Source organism: Phoca vitulina, unplaced genomic scaffold (genome assembly GCF_004348235.1).
Source record: "Phoca vitulina isolate PV1807 unplaced genomic scaffold, GSC_HSeal_1.0 scaffold19, whole genome shotgun sequence".
NCBI lineage: Eukaryota > Metazoa > Chordata > Mammalia > Carnivora > Phocidae > Phoca > Phoca vitulina.
This window is the reverse complement of record NW_022589722.1, coordinates 12114350-12131916: the sequence shown is the minus strand read 5'-3', so window position 1 is coordinate 12131916 and position 17567 is coordinate 12114350. Positions and strand designations below refer to the sequence as shown.

At 42.2% G+C, this 17567-nt stretch overlaps 1 protein-coding gene across 1 annotated transcript; it reads left to right on the top strand.

The window, feature by feature from the left end:
• Positions 1–12270: 12270 nt before the first annotated feature.
• Positions 12271–17188, top strand: LOC116640090 (proliferation-associated protein 2G4-like). Its single transcript, XM_032416905.1, is given in 7 exon segments — positions 12271–12300; positions 12809–12881; positions 14414–14516; positions 14646–15471; positions 15473–15838; positions 15841–15918; positions 17123–17188. Coding segments are annotated over 7 exon segments (1542 nt in total).
• Positions 17189–17567: the final 379 nt, after the last annotated feature.

Genomic DNA, 17567 nt, shown 5'->3' with positions numbered 1-17567 from the left:
ATCCTACTAGAAAGCCAGACACGTGAAACAGAACCAAGTCAGCCTAGGTTGCTGCAGCCAAGGCTATCCTGGACTAAATAGCCAACATCTGACCACAGATGCATAATTGAGCCAGGCTGAGATCAGCCGAATCATCCAGCTGAACTTTAGACGTCTGAGCAATTATCAACGGTTGGTGTTTTGAGTCTAAGTTTGGGGGTGCTTTGTTATGCATCAGTAGCTAATTAATATATCCACTTTGCCCTTTTTCTGAAATACTTCCACACTGTACATATTGTTATTTTAGCATTTATTATGTCTGACTCCTGTTGGACTGGGTCCTTTATGTCAGGGGCCACATTTTTATAACCCCAGTATCTAGCACATAACCTAGCACACAGTAGGTACTCAATAAATATTTATTTAATAAATTAAGGAATGTACTTGTACAGCAACTTATCCCTCCCCAATCTTTTACAAAACAACTGAGCCAAAATGTCTTTTCTTTTTTTTTCTGGCCATTCTTTCAGATTTAGCAAGAATATCTGTTTCAGCCAAGTCCTTGCTTAAGTTATGAAAGAAAAGGCTTACTCTGTAAGTGCTTGGATATTAGTGTTTGTTTTTTACAAATTTATTTCTTTTACGCCTTGCATTTGGATAAGGCTTCTGTCCAAGAGAAGAAGCAGTCGGTCACTTCAGCTCCAATTCATGGCTTATGACACCCAAGGGGAGGACATGTGCTGGGTCTTGGATTTGGGAGGGTGCCCTGCAAGGTAGGGAAAATATAGGGCTTTGGAGAAAAGAAGGGAGATGGGAGCCTGTGAGCAATGTCTACACAGTCTTCCTTTCCCCTTCACCATAGACAATGGTAAAATATGTATGGACTTTTAATTTAACATCTTTTCCCTTTTGGCAAACTCAAATCAAATTTCGTAGAGAACACAAGTAACACTGGTTGTTGTTTCCATGCAGAGAGGTGAAAATGACTAAATACTTTTGATTTTTTTCAGCGTGTTTGTGCATATATTTTACAATCTATGAATCTTTTATAAAGAGCCTTGAGATAACACAGTGAATTTGCCTTTCTTATTTAAAATTTAAGCTGTAAAATATCTAAATTATACTTGTACATTAAATGCCAGTCATTGATTTCCCAACCAATAGGCTACATATATGTCCATTCATATTCATATATCTAATATACAGTTAGCCCTTGAACAACATGGGTTTGAGCTATGCGGGTCCACGTATATACATAGATTTTTTGGAGGCAAATACAGTATAGTACTGTAAATGTATTTTCTCTTCCTTAAGGTTTTCTTAGTGGGGCACCTGGGTGGCTCAATCATTTAAGCATCTGCCTTTGGCTCAGGTCATCATCCTGGGGTCCTGGGATTAAGCCCTGCCTCAGGCTCCCTGCTCAGCAAGGAGTCTACTTCTCCTTCTCCCTCTGCCTCTTCCCCCTCATTCTCTCTCTCTCAAATAAATACATAAAATCTCAAAAAAAGGATTTTTTAGTAACATTTTTTTTTTCTCTAGCTTACCTTATTTTAAGAATACAGTATATAACACGTAAAACATATAAAATATGTGTTAACCGACTGTTTATGTACCTGTAAGCCTTCCAATCAACAGTAAGGTATTAGTAATTAAGCTTGGGTGGGGGGCAAAGTTATATGTGGATTTTCAGCTGTGCAGGGGGTCAACACCCCTAACCCCCACGTTGTTCATGGGTCAGCTGTATACACTATATAATTTTGGGGTCCATTCTCTCAATCTCTATCCCTCCCCTCAAGCCCACAACCTGCCTGGTAGAGCATTGTATGCACAGTAGACATTTAGAAAATTTGCCATTTCTTAGCCAACCCCACTTTCTGTCCTGTTGAGCTTTCTGAAACATTAGACACTCCTATCTCCAATCTCCTTGGTACCAGAATTGGCACAATATTTCTACACATCTACACTTGGACAATGAGTAATGGCATCATCTAGGGAAGAACAAGTAGCAGATTCATGAACTTCATTTCTTTTCAGCCTTTTATGCCAAGGCTAATTGCTTGTTTAAGTAAATGCATCTGACTTGAATAACAATTGAAGACGTTTTGGGATAGTTTGAGTATTGAATTTCACATGCAGTGACCAAGGCTAAGAAAATTCAGGTTAATGTCCTGAAAACTTTTAATCAATATGGAGGCTTTTCCTTACAGAAAGAAATTGGCCTTGGCAATGGACAGAATCAAGGGTCAGAAGTTGAAATACCCTTGGTCAGACAGGTAATAGAAATGAGTCAAGTAGGTGGGGATTGTGATGAATTGGGACTGCTGTGACTGTTATAATGGGAAAGCAGGCCCAGGGTGGCCAGGTCATCCAATTTTTTTTTTTTTTTTTTTTTTATTTTAAAGATTTTATTTATTTATTCATTAGAGACAGAGAGAGAGAAGCAGAGGGAGAAGCAGGCTCCCAAGGAGCAGGGAGCCCGATGCGGGACTCGATCCCAGGACCCTGAGATCATGACCTGAGCCGAAGGCAGACGCTCAACCATCTGAGCCACCCAGGCGCCCCCAGGTCATCCAATTTTTAAAGCCAATCCAAAAATTCAAATTCTATTTAAATGCGATATTTGAGTTTTAATTATTGAAAACTAATTCAGGAATATGGATTATTCTCATGGCTATCATTTTGCTTCCTCTAAGCTAACCAGAGACAGTTTATGGATTTTCCAATTGTTCTTTCCTCACCCTGGGAATTAACCATTATTCCGTCTGACCTGTGACAGCTACATCACAGAGTGTAATGGGACATTACTGCGGGACACCTAAAGCTAAGTTCTGAGCAAGCATCATCTATTGAGCAGAAAATCTGTTCATATGTATGTCTTTGAATATATTTGTTTCCTGTTAAAAGGATTACAGTATATAAAAGTGCTGTACCTTGCATTGGAAATGGCTGGGAAAACCCCTCCTTTTGCAAGTGGGGGGCTAATTATTTAGTGACATATCCTCTGCCTCAGTTGAGGTTGGCTATAGTCCAGGTAAAAGAATGCCACAGATCAGTGGCTTAACAGGACCTTGGGGAGTTATAGCAAGGGACAGTTTGGAGAATTCACATCTTATCCCAAAGAAAATCCCTACTCATATCTTTCATGGTAAATTGTGTCTAAAGGTTATTACATTCAAGGTGAACTTTACAGTATACATTTGTAGAGTGTTGTTCTTTACTTAGTCACACTGATACAACAGATCAGTTGATAGACAACCATGGCCCTGTGTCCCCAGAATGCTCCTTTGTTTCTGTGGCCACCCTGTTCCTTGCCCTGGACTCCTCAGACCTCCCCAAAGATCCAGGCACTACGGTGTTAATACATGTCCCTGGACTGCAAAGGGCAGAGTCTGTTCTCTTTGCTAGTCAGTCCCCTAGCCATACCAACTTAAAATATCTTATTATTATTTTGGAACACTTGAACCAGAATGCCAGGACTCCCTAAAAAGCAACATAGTTTGGATGTTAGAATGTTTTATTCTTACTGCTTTCCTTCTAGTAGCCACGGGCCCTAGCGGGAAGCCTGAGATGAGTGGCAACAAACAGCTCAAGGAACATAACACATATTTTACTGAAAGCCAGAGGTCCTTTGTTCTAGTCCCAATATGTAGTGGATGCCCTGAAGCATATTTCGTCTTACATTTTTCTATTATTGGAAAATTTTGACTGGCTAATTTTAAAACATAGATTTTTCCCCCCCTGCAAATATGCAGGTTCCACACATACTCTGCAGTAGCTGCGAAACAGTTGGAGAATTCCCCATGTTCAGTGACCTCAAAGTCACACTTCAAGCTGTGCTGTGGTCTCTTGCTAGTACAATAAAACATATATGAGTTGTGACTGGCTGCAGAGTCAGGAGCGGGTATTTTAGGGTTTAATCATCTGGCTCCATTAATTTTGGTGGTTGCTGTACATCTTTCTATTTTTGTCTCCAGTTAGAACTGTCAGGAGAGGAAGGAGTCAACCAGATTTCTGCAAATGCTTTTGTAAAAATGTCATTTGCCAAATCAGATGTCCAAGACAGTGCTCACACTTTCACCAGTCTCCACACCCGTCACAGGCTTTCCCATAAATGACTACCCAAGAGCCTGGGCAGAGAGCACAGATGAAGCAGGGAGCCAGAGAGAAAGTAATGAGGAAACAGCTTGGCTTTCACAAACAAGCCTTTCCCCTAATTGCTCCCTCCTGTCACAGCCCCCATGGCAGCAGCGGCAGCCTCTGACCTCGGCTGCCGTGGTCTCCCCGGGTGATGGGCAGCCATGCATGAGCAGAGAGAGGAGCAGGACCACAGACCTGGAGAACATACCTCCTTTTGATAAACATCAAAATCACATACTGTAGTTTTGAGATTGTTAGGGGTTGAATTGTGTCTCCTCCCCCAATTCATGGTGAAATCCTAACCCCCCAGTGCCTGAGAATGTGACCTTGTTGGGAAATAGGGGCATTGCAGGTGTAATTAGTTAAGTAAACATGAGGTCATGCTGGAGTAGGGTGGGCCTTTGATCCAAATGACTGGCGTCCTTATTCAAAGAGGAGATTTGGACCCAGATGCACAAAGGCAGCATGTCACATGACGACGGAGGCTGAGACAGGAGTGATGGGTCTATAAGCCTAGGAACAGCAAGGATTGCAGCAAACCACCAGAATTTAAGGAGAGACAAGGAAAGATTCTCCCCTGCAGGTTTCAGAGGGAACGTGGCCCTGAAGGCACCTTGATTTCAGACTTCTAGCCTCCAGAACTGCGATATAATAAATTCCTGTTGCGTTAAGCCACCCGCTTTGTTTTGACAGCCCCGGGACACTACTACAGAGACCAGGCCGCAACTGCCATGTCAAGAGGCAGAGTTTTGAATTTAAGTGCCTGTTAGAGTGCTCTACATATCTGACTTTGGGGGAATAACATTTGTGGGCTCACTGTGATGTTGATATTTTCCTACTTGACGAACTTACATTGGAGGGGCATGAACACTCAGATTGAGAACGTGAACTCTGTTGTCATCCATGAGCTCAGTTACTTAGGGCCTGTGTGATCTTTGGAGTTAATCTCTTTACTTTTTAGGTTCCTCATCTGTAAAGTGGGGTAATAATAGTATCTTCCTCACTTGATATAATCCATAAGGATTTAGTGAGGTAAAGCATTAATCCATGTTCATTTAGCAACTATTTATTGAGTCATGGCATGTGCTGCATTTACAATTAAGTAGGGAAAAATAAACAAGAAAAAAGACAACTAAGATAATTCCGACAAAGACTTGGGAAGAGATCAACAGGGTCTTGAAAAAAAAGTGTAAATGGTGGTGATCACTGGAGGGGGGGATGCACTTTAGATAAGAAATCCAAGGACTGCTTCTGTGAAGAGGTGAAATTTGAGCTGACACCGGAAGGATGAATAAGTGTTAGTGAGGTGAAAAGCTGGGGAAAGAGGGAGGAGGCTATGCAAAGCCCTGAAGTAGAAAGAACATGGCATATTTGAAATGTCTGTTCGGGTAAGGAGTAGATGGCTATAGTAGTTTTCTATTGCTGCCATAACAAATCACCACAAATTTAGCAGCCTAGAACAACATCTGTTTATTATCTCACAGTTTCTGGGGGTCAGAAGCTGAATTCTCTGCTAAGAGTTTGTCAAGGCAGAAATCAAGATAGCAGTCAAGGGTCTGAGGCTCAGGATCCTCATTGGTGGTTGGCACTTCTTTTTCACATTACCCATGTGGCTCTTTGCATTTTCGAGCTGGCAATAGCAGATTAAGTCCTTCTCAGGTTTTGGTCTGCCTGCCTTGCTTGCCTCTGCTTTAAGGGCTCATGTGATTTTATTGGACCCACCTGGATAATCCATGCTACTCTCCCTATTTTAGAGTCCATTGTTTAGCCCCTTAAACATATTCACTGTAACATATTCACGGGCGTGATACCTCATCAGATTCACAGTCTTGGGGATTGGGGTGTGGAGTCTTCTCACCCGCTGTAATTCGCCTACCACATTCTATGACTGTGGAGAGGAATCTGATGATGCAGGACCTTATGGATCATGGTGAAGATTTTGAAATCTAATTTAATGGCAATAATTATAATAATTATCATGTAACTACTATGTATAGCATCTATTTATTAGCACTGAGCACTTTGCCAAACATTACAAAACATTATCTCATTGGATCCTCCTAATAGCCTTTTGAGAAAAGTACCACTATACTCAATTTACAGATGAGGAAATTGAGGCTCAAGTGATTTGAGACTGTATAACTCCTGGTGAATCCCTACTTAAACCCAGATCTGTCTAGTTCCAAATTCCATTATCATTTTTATTTTAAATCCTCCTTATTTAGACATGCGTTTAAGATATATAGGTATTAAAGAGGGCATGTACTGAATAGAGCACTGGGTGTTATACGCAAACAATGAATCATGGAACACTACATCAAAAACTAATGATGTAATATATGGTGGTTAACATAATAAAAGAAAAAAAAAAGAAAAAAGATATTTTTAGAGGTTTCAATAGGGACTTTTCTGTTCTTCTGGGTAAAAGCATAATTGCATCTAACTAGATGTTTTTCTATTTGAGTCTCTTAACCATGCCTAGGGGAACCCTAGTGATTCCAATCATTACATCGTAGCCCAGGACTAGAGCAGATTTGGCATCTTATGTATGAAAAAGTCTTAAAGAATCTCCGGAGCTCCAAGAATCAAAGCTTGTTCAAGTTTTGATATACTTTTCTCAATACTCAGTTTGTGGACTTTTCATTTTCATGGGCCCAGTAGGGGTCTGAATACTATCTCCTGCTTTGCCTTTGGAAATACCTTGATTTTTGTTGAGGGCATTGGACTTGGAAATTTTTCAAAGTAGGAAGGACACATTATAAGGCAGTAAGGCAGTGTTCAATCATGGGGCCATGGCATCCACATTCTAATCTTCTTTAAGAATCTCATTAATTATCTGTATTTTGATGACAGTTAGAAACCTGGTCATTTTCATGAATTTTCCTAACAGCTAGACAGAATCTTGCAGTCCTGGGGATTGTAGGGGAGCACATTTTTACTTGAGGCTGAAGAATATGCCTTGCTCTTATCCCATTGGCTTCCCTATTCACCTCTTGGTCCACCTTGCCAAGGATAAAGTTCTAGGGGTCTGACTCCATGCTGGGGACAAGAGGTGACTAGTCACATATTAGTTCTTACTCCCCATCAGCTGTCTACATACAGTGGTCCCTTGCGTTTAAGGGTCTGGTAGACAGGAGATGCAGAGGACTAGAGCTGTGGAGCCCACCTCCAGGCGGTAGTCAAAGCCATTCCAAGGGCCTGGGGGGAAGATGGACTGTTCTTCTCTAGGTAAGCAGGTGTAAATGTTGCAGGAGTAGAGGCAATCAGGGAAGGTATGTCCCACTGATTGGAGCTGTGTCCTGGGAGATTGCCCGGCGGGCCTATTTTTGCAGAAATGGTCCAGTCCCAGTTCCCAGGTGCCTGCTGATTCAGGGCAATTCATCATTAGTTAATATTTCAGTGCCTATCGAGCGCTGCTTCCCTGTGCTCTCTAGCTCCAGAAATGCTTGCTTGGGGATGTGCGGCTAGGACCCAGAACTCCAGGAGAGAATAAGAAACACACGTGCATTCCCATTGCCAAAACCCACTTCTTTGCAGCTGCAGAACAGAAACAGATATCAACACATTTAAGCCATACAGGAGGGGGGAAGAATTCCACCCCAAATGAAACTTCGTTTGCCAAGTTTCTTGCTAGTCTTTCCTATACGGGGGGTAGGAAACATTCCCAGAAGAGGATGGCAAGTGAAGTTATGACAAACTTAACCGACTGAGCCACCCAGGTGCCCAAAGTTACAACAAACTTAAAAAAGGCAGTTTGCAAGGGAACGCGATCTTCAACAAATGAAAAAGTGTAAATGGTAATATTCCAGCAAATTAGCTCCTAGAGAAGCCCTTAGGCAGAACTGTAAGCCACTATAATTAAGGATTCGGAAAATATCTGTATTTAATTAGAACCTCTTTTCTTGGTGAAATGCTGTTGTGTTGCTGTAACTTCAGGTGTAAGCAACTAAACATACCCATTTCGAAAACATGTTTTGTTGCAAGCATAGAATCAATGCTAATGTTAATTTGCTTATCTTGTGGCTTCCTTGCCTGCTTTTTGTTTTGTTTTGTCTTATTTGTTTCCGATTAGAGCTGAATTTTAAGAGCATTTTATCTTTAATTCCTGAATACAGCCATCTCCAGTACCCAGGCTGTTATAGGTATTTATTCACACACACTGGGGAACATCCCATAAACCTACCAACTCCTCCGTAATCTAATAAACACGGTTCCTCTAATATTTAATGCATATTTGTGGCAGTTGTTTTAGACAAGGAGTTTTCAAATCCATTCCCAATGTAATCAAATATCTTGACAATAGCAAAATGTTTCAGCTTTATCCCTTAACAACATTATAGAAATTGGCTTGTGCCACATGAAATGCTGATTAAAACACACACACACACGCACGCACACACGGAATACCTGGTGCCTGACTCACGATCAGCCTTAGGCCCCACTCTTTGCACCTGGAAAATTCCAGACAACAGATAAACCTTTATTCCTTTGCCTATATAAGGACGCGTGTAACTCAAAATGTTTTCCCGCCGTGATGGAGAAGATGAGGCATTATCAAGACTAACGCTACAATTTAACGCTTCAGAGGAACGAGTGTATATCATCACTCCCTCCGTAGCCAAGCACACTAATTAATATTTATTGCACCTGTCAAGCCAGGAGCCACAGCCAATCCATTCCTGTGGCAGTTCAATGGGAGACTGGACGCCGTATTTCTCCTTGGCAGACACGTTTGGGTCATCAGCAAAGACAGAAGCCCCCTCACCCCAGCGAGACGTCCTAAACGCTCGCTTTTCTCTTGCAAGATTAAACCATTAATTCTGTTCCTGTTAATTTTTCTCCTTGTTGGAGATTGCTGTAAAAAAGGAAGTGAGGGGAGGATGGAGAAAGGATGAGACGCAGCTGCATGTTCAGGATCAGCTGTCGAACGTATTTATTAGAACAAGGGCTTTTGGAACCCATGACCTTTGCTTTGTATCAGACATCCCTTAAAGGTTACAGACATGTTGGGAGAGAGATGGTTATAAATCCTCCTGAAGTTTAATCAAAAGCGGCTGACCACCCAGCAGTAAACATGTTATTAAAACTCTTTGGCTTCAAACTTGGTTCAGCATTGTCAATACACCTCCATCATCAACAGGTAGCTGGCAGTGGAATTAATTAAGCTAGGGTAAAATAATAAATGAATTCTCATATTGCACCTACATCAAGGAATTTGGCACTCGGCGCAGAGAAGTTTCTATCAAGGCTGTGAATCATTCTATAGCACATCTGAGTAAACCCAGCACGGCTGTGGAACGAAGTTTTCTCAAAAATTTAATTAGGAGAACATGTAAACCGTACTGGAGAAAAGTAGGGCACCGAATGCTGCTTTATTTATTTTATTTTACTTTTTTGCTAATTCTATCAGGAGCACCTGTGTCATTAGAACCACATGACCCAGACTGTCAAGCTCTTGATTAACAGGAGGAATACCCGTGAACTGATCACCGAAGATTATCTGGGCCATTAAATTTTCCCTTTGACATAATTACTCTTCCCTTGAGGATGACAATATATTTTTTTTAATTTTTAATTTTTTTAAAGATTTCATTTATTTATTTGAGTGGGAGAGTGTGAGAGAGCGAGCACGAGCAGGGGGAGTGGCAGAAGGAGAAGCAAACGTCCCGCTGAGCTGGAAGCCTGAAGAGGGGCTCCATCCCCAGATCCTGGGATCATGACCTGAGCCGAAGGCAGATGCTTAACCGACTGAGCCACCCAGGTACCCCGAGGATGACAATATTAACGCTGATGATAACAAAGCAAGAAGAGCAATAATAAAAGAGCTAGCAGATTCTGAGCTGGTATGATGCCCCAGGGACTAAATGCTTTACATACATTATCTCATTTAATTCTTACAACCCTTGGAGGCAGGAATTATTAGGTCCATTATAAACAGATGAGGAATGGAGGTATAGAGGATGCTTGTAACCAATATCACTCAGGTATAGTCTGTTATACTCCAAAGCTGTTCTCCTGACTACTGCCTTGTCTCTAGGATGGAGGCTACTTTGGAGGGCGGTGGGGGTAGTATGAGAAGAATTCATTTACATGGGAGAGCCACACCTCTGCAACCTCTCCAGTGCTGTCCCCTGGCTCCTGCTTGGGTCCATGTTTCCCTGGGGCAGTGTTGTTCATGTCCTGATCTCTGATTTTGAGCTCCTTTCTCCCAAACTCTCCCCATCCAAACTTCTCCCCAGGGTCCATGATGGCTTGCTGGTTACCTTCACTATATGTTACTCATTTGTGGTAAGGTCCATGCTTCTCTCATCAGTGCCTAATATGATTCTTTGGGAGCCTTCTATTCTCTTATTCCATTTCTCTTCTGACTAATCGATGGGCCTGGCACATACATCCAATTGCTGTCTGCAACATCATCGATTACTCCTCTCACAGTGCGTTACGGCCGCACCAATAATGTTTCCCCAAAACCACCCTACAGTGTGTTTGTGGGTTTACCACTGCTAGAGACTTTGAAAGTCAATTTAGTGATTTCTAATTTTTTATTGGGGGCGTGGTTGTCAATGATGACTTATTTGGGGTTGGTAGTGACCAGATTGAAGAGAGATTCTTAAAATCCCAGAGCCAAGAAGACTGTGCAGACCACTGGGCTTTAGAAAGAGCCTTTCCACTCACTAGGCTGGCCAGTCACCTAAGGCCTTAGCCTCAGATTCCTCACTGTAAGTTGGGGATATTTATTCCCCTTTCCATAGCGTTGTTAGAAAGATTAAATGAGATGACATATACAAAACCTTCGGCGCAGCGTACGCGCTCATTATTATTAGATGTTTTGCATATAGTTTTCCAAGGGTGGTTTTCAAAGGGTGGTCCTCCAAACAGGAGCAGGGGTATTGCCTGGGAACATGTTAAAGTGTAAATGCCTGGGCCCACCCTAGACCTACTGAATCAGAACTTCTGGGTGTGGGTCCCAGTTATTGCATTTTAACAAGCCCTCATGTGATTGTGATGCTCTAATGTTTGGGGACCACTGGCCTACATTCCAAGGCTTCTCCTTGGCAAGAGTTACATTTTGATGGCTGGACACCTGTTTTCCCCTTCCTCTCTTCCTCATTTGGATAATGATGATGGCTGCTTGCTCACCATCTTTCTCCTCTTCGCTCTTGGTGTGGGGTAGAGGATTCAGCTGACTTCCCTATTCAAAGTAAGATTTCGACTGGGAAACTTTGCTCCACTAGTGGCTCAGTGTCTTTCTAATAAATGTCTCCTGCTTCCCATGCTGTTCTAGTGGAAATCGTGGAACCCTCCGGGTAGGAGCTGATTCTATGCTCTGTGGATTGTCTGCCTCACTTTGTAGTCCTGATGATTATTCCTAATAATAATAATTACTGAAAGCTTTTCTTTGACTTGATTACTGCTTCATGCTGAAGAAAAAAAAAAAAACTCCCTTCAATTTTTTTTTTTCCTTTTCTGAGGCCTGACAAATGACTATTACCATGTTAAATCATTCACCTGTGTAAAGCAAAGATTTTTATTTATGTCTCTGATGTTTGTTCTTTAATATCTTCAGAAAAACATAGAATTTATATTAAATTGTAAATGGGGACTTTCACTCTAAACAAAGGTCGGCGGCTTTTCCCTTTTACTTGTTTGCCATACTTAATTCAACTCTGGAAGACTGGTACACGCATCATTTCCTCCTCATCTCTGTTTCACTGTTGAGTGAAGTGTTTTGAATTAATTTTGTTAAATTATTAATAGCTCACTATTGGAAAACATTCCAGCTCCAGAGTTTGTATTTCATCAAGCGCCGTGAAGTAATATGGTAGATTTCATGCACACGAATGAATATGCTTCTAGTGGTTAGGTGAAATTTTGGCTCTGGCCTACGCACAATGAATTCTCATGAAGACATAATTTAATAACAAAGTGGATATTTTAGTTTTCATTAAATCAGGACAGTTTCCTGGGAATCAAATGATTAGAATTACGGAATGGGTTGGGTCATTCATTTATTTCACTGAAGTGTGCCAGGCACTCTGTTAGGCACCAGCAGTGTGGGGGACGAAAGGAGACACGGGCTTTGCCCCTAAGGACCTTATGGTCTAGTGAAGAAGACAATCAACGAATCACCAGAATAAATGTAAAATGACAACCATGGTAACTGTTATAAAAGAAGGGAAGAAGGTATGTGTGAGCATATGACAGAGAAATTGACCTGGTCTTTCCTGGGAAGTGGTGTTTCCTCTGAGGTGAGGCAGGAGTATGATTATTTCAGGAAAAGGGGTAGGATGGTCATGGGAAAGGGTACTTCAGAGAGATGGAACAACATGTACAAATGTCCTGTGGCAGGAGGGAGCATAGCATCTAAGTGGGGCTGAGACAAGGTCAGTGTGGCTAGGAGTCAGGGAACAATGACGGCCCATCAAGGAGTTTAAAGCAGAGGAAGATGTAAATAGATTTAGGTTTTGGCAAGATCGCTGTGGTTGCGGTGTGGGGTGTGGGGTTGTCAGGAGACCAGAATGAATGTAGGCAGGCTAGCCAGCAGGCTATTTCAGAAGAGATAGCACAAAAGGGCTGGATTGGGGTAGAAGTGGCAGAGATGGAGAGAAGGAGTGAATGTAAAGATAATGACAGGATGGTGATGGGCAATAGGTGATTCTCTGATTCTGGTGTGCATATGGGTACTGTTCAGCAAGTTAAGAGACCCCTGGAAGAAAACCAGTTTTGCCACGGAGCTCATATCTGCTTTTGGACTGTCGAGTGTGGTGAGTCAAGGGAGGGCAGGATATGTGGGTCTGGAGCTCAGAGGAAAGTCTGAAATAGTATATGTACATTTATATTTATCTGTATGTATGTGGTGATGCATCTACAGGCATGGATGAGACGATGGGGCATAGATTCCTACTTTAAGGAATAGGAAGGAATTCCTACTTTAAGGAATAGGAAGGAATACATTTAATGCTAAGTAGAGGAGAAGACGAGAAGGAATGGCCAGAGGCAGGGAAGGAAATGAGAGTGAGGTATCACTGAAGTTGAGGAAAGGAAGTATTTCAAGAGAGCAGGAGTGGCCGACAGAGCCAAAGCATGCCAAGAGAAAAGGCCAGCAAAAACATCTACTGGATGTGGAGAAACCCATGGTTTGGTTTGTCTGACACTGGATCTTGGGAAAACAATGAGTGATGATAACATAACAGTGGTTCCTGAGAATAATTGCAATATGTACTGTTGAGGTTATGCGTCTCTCCCTACCTGAACCCATCTCCGGCCCGAGAGGGAGGAGAACAGGGAAGAAGACCCCCTGAGGTATGAAAGGTAGGGAAGCATATACGAAAGTAGGCTCCGGAGGCAGACGTCAAAGTTTACATTTTGACTCCAAACTACTGAGCTTGGCTGGATTTCTTTATCTCCCTAAATCTGTAAGATGAGCATAACTACCTTAAAGGTACTTGTGAGGATTAAGCAGATACGGACCAAAAGCTTAGCAAGGTACCTAGCCCACAGTAAAGGGTAAAAACAATTGTTCATTTAATAACTGAATGATGGATTTCAAACAGGGAATGAGGAAGCGATATGTATTTTAGCAACATGGCTATATCATCTATCTATCATCTATCATCTGTCTATCATCTATTTAAATGGCTTCATAATTAGAAGAATATTTATCATCTATCTATCTAAATGGCTTCCTAATTGGAAGAATAACAATAACTAAATACAAAGAATGCTCATTTCTGTTACCATGGAAGGGGGTTTCTAATAGTGTGCCATAGTCCTTTGCTCCAGGCCAGGTCATTTACCTTTTCAGTTAATGCTTTTCATGAGGATGTAAAAACAATATTATGAAATGTACAGATGATAAGATGATATGAATGCAGAAGTGATAGTAAATATAACCTGTGACAGAATAAAGATTGAAAACAAAACAAAACAAATGGTCAGAATCAAATCAGACAGAAATTTAACAAATCAACTATTGAGTCTAATAAACCAACTGCACAAATTCAGGACAGTACAATTCATGTGGTTTTTTTGTAAGAGATTTAGGTTTTGAATGGACAGTGAGTTCTATATAAGGCCACGATGGGAGACAGCTGCCCCCCAAAAGCTGTGTAGACGCTGCTGTAATCAACGTAATTCAGTTTCTCTCTTCTTTCGGGGCCTCATCTAAACTACATTTCCCAACCTCCCTTGTGTCTGGTTTTTGCCAATGGAACACAGGAAAATGTGCTTCTCCTCTGGGCCAAGGCAGGTAAGAGCACTAAGTCTTCTCCATAATTTCACTTTTCCCTTGACTTAGGGCTAGACCCAGTGGGGCACTCTGAGGACCTAGGAAGTGCCAAAGCCCGGGTCCGTGAAGGAATGTTGAGGAGAGCCCTTCCCCTGCCCTTACCTCCTGATCTGTAACTTCATGTCACCTGAGAAGTGAGAAAAAACCCAAACTAGCGCGCGCTCGAGCTTCTCGCTCTCGCTCGCCCGCCCACTCCCTTGCTAACTCGCGCTTTCGCTTGCGCTCTCCTCGCGGATTGAAGGGGCTCTAGCCACAGCCTCTGGCTGGGAAGGGAGACAGAGGCGGCGGCTCAGGGAGAACGAGGCTGCAGTGGTGGTGGTGGGAAGGTGTCGGGCGAGGACAAGCAGCAGGAGCAAACTATCACCGAGGACCTGGTCGTGACCAAGTATAAGATGGGGGCTGACATCGCCAACCAGGTACTTCGGTCTTTGGTGGAAGCATCCTGCTCAGGTGTGTCGGTACTGAGCCTGTGTGAGAAAGGTGATGCCATGATTATGGAAGAGACAGGGAAAATTTTCAAGAAAGAAAAAGAAATGAAGAAAGGTATTGCCTTTCCCACCAGCATTTCAGTAAATAATTGTGTATGTCACTTCTCTCCTTTGAAGAGCGACCAGGACTATATTCTCAAGGAAGGTGACTTGGTAAAAATTGACCTTGGGGTCCATTTGGATGGATTCATCACTAATGTGGCTCACACTTTCGTGGTTGATGTAGCTCAGGGGACCCAAGTAACAGGGCGGAAAGCAGATGTCATTAAGGCAGCTCACCTTTGTGCTGAAGCTGCCCTATGCCTGGTCAAACCTGGAAACCAGAACACACAAGTGACAGAAGCCTGGAACAAAGTTGCCCACTCGTTTAATTGCACACCAATAGAAGGTATGTTGTCCCATCAGTTGAAGCAGCATGTCATCGATGGAGAGAAAACCATTATCCAGAATCCCATAGACGAGCAGAAGAAGGACCATGAAAAAGCTGAATTTGAGGTACATGAAGTATATGCTGTGGATGTTCTTGTCAGTTCAGGAGAGGGCAAGGCCAAGGATGCAGGGCAGAGAACCACCATTTACAAAACGAGACCCTTCTAAACAGTATGGCCTGAAAATGAAAACTTCGCGTGCCTTCTTCAGTGAGGTTGAAAGGCGTTTTGATGCCATGCCATTTACTTTAAGAGCATGTGAAGATGAGAAGACGGCCTGGATGGGTGTGGTGGAGTATGCCAAACATGAACTGCTGCAGTCATTTAATGTTCTCTATGAGAAGGAGGGTGAATTTGTTGCCCAGTTTACATTTACAGTCCTGCTCATGCCCAATGGCCCCACGCGGATAACCAGTGGTCCCTTTGAACCTGACTTCTACAAGTCTGAGATGGAGGTCCAGGATGCAGAGCTAAAGGCCCTCCTCCAGAGTTCTGCAAGTTGGAAAACCCAGAAAAAGAAAAAAAAAAGAAGGCCTCCAAGACTGCAGAGAATGCCACCAGTGGGGAAACATTAAAGAGAATGAAGCTGGGGACTGAGGTGGGTCCCATCTCCCCAGCTTGCTGCTCCTGCCTCATCCCCCTCCCACCACACCCCAGGCTCTGTGAAGTGCAGTTCGTCTTCTCCACCCAGGACCGCCAACAGAGCAGGGTCTCCCTGCCCCCATCCCTGTCCCCACCCAACCCCTTCCAACAACAACCAGCTCCAACTGACTCTGATCTTGGGAGGCCAGGCTTCCCAGCCACCGAAGACTACTTTAAATAGAAAAGAAATTGAATAATAAAATCAGGAGTCAAAAAAACAAAACAAAACAAAACAAAAAACCCAACCTATTATGGGTTAAGCCATGGAGATTTGGGGACTAGTACCACAATGACCACCATTATTTCTCACTAAAAAATCAACAACCACCAAAAATAGAAATGAAACAAAATCACTTTAGTTTTTCGTGATATTAATAGAAGTATGGTGTCCAGTTTAATGGGAAATGATATTCTGATAGAAATTGTCCAGGAAGATACTAATGACTTGACCAAGATTTTGTTTTCTATTAGTAGAGCTATAGACCACAGCCTGATTTTTAGGTTCTTGGCTTCACACAAGAAGACATGGACATGTTGGGAGAGATCTTGGCATACACTAAACATTCAGTAAGTATCTGTCAATGAATAAATATTAAAATGTATACGTTCAATGGTATGACCACAAGAGAGGTGGTAAATTGAATCCATGTCCTATTAAGGCTGAGATTGTTCAGCCCGGAGAAAATGAGAAAGGATCTGTAACACCAACTATTAAAAGTACTATTTTGTAGAAGAAGTATTAGATCAGTTCTCTGGGAGCCTACCAGGTGGAACTGGAATAATAGCTTGAGGTTAGACATTTCTGTTCATTGTATGATGATGGAACTTATGGAAGTCCCTCATCAGTCAGAGATGTTCATAGGAGTGATCTCTAACAGCATTTGAAGTGTTTAAGCAAAGAGTGAGTGACCATCGGTTGGGGGATATTATGGAAGAAATTCAAGTACTGAATGGAATCCTGGATAAGATGCACCTTAAGACCTCTTATAACCTTAAGGTTCTATGTTCACATGGTTCTAAAATAAATTTCATCTAGAGATAGTGTCAACAAAAGCCACTGAACATAGAGACTCCTGTGGTGGGCCACACATAACTTGTCTACAGTGAGAGAAAAAGTCTTTTTCATCTTTTAAATAGTAGTACTATTTTGTTCCTTGTAGAGCAGAGATGATGAATGCTTCTTCCCAACTGTCTTCTCCAGATTGCTAAATGTGGGCTCTGCCTGATAATTTTTTCAATCTTTTTTTATATTATTATTATTATTTTTATTATGTTATGTTAATCACCATACATTACATCATTAGTTTTTGATGTAGTGTTCCGTGATTCATTGTTTGCGTATAACACCTAGTGCTCCATCAGAATGTGCCCTCTTTAATACCCATCACCAGGCTAACTCATCCTCCCACCCCTCTCCCCCTAGAACCCTCAGTTTGTTTTTCAGAGTCCATCATCTCTCATGGTTCGTCTCCCCCTCCGATTCCCCCCCCTTCATTCTTCCCCTCCTGCTATCTTCTTTTTCTTCTTCTTTTTTTTTTTTTTAAACATATAATGTATTATTTGTTTCAGAGGTACAGGTCTGTGATTCAACAGTCTTACACAATT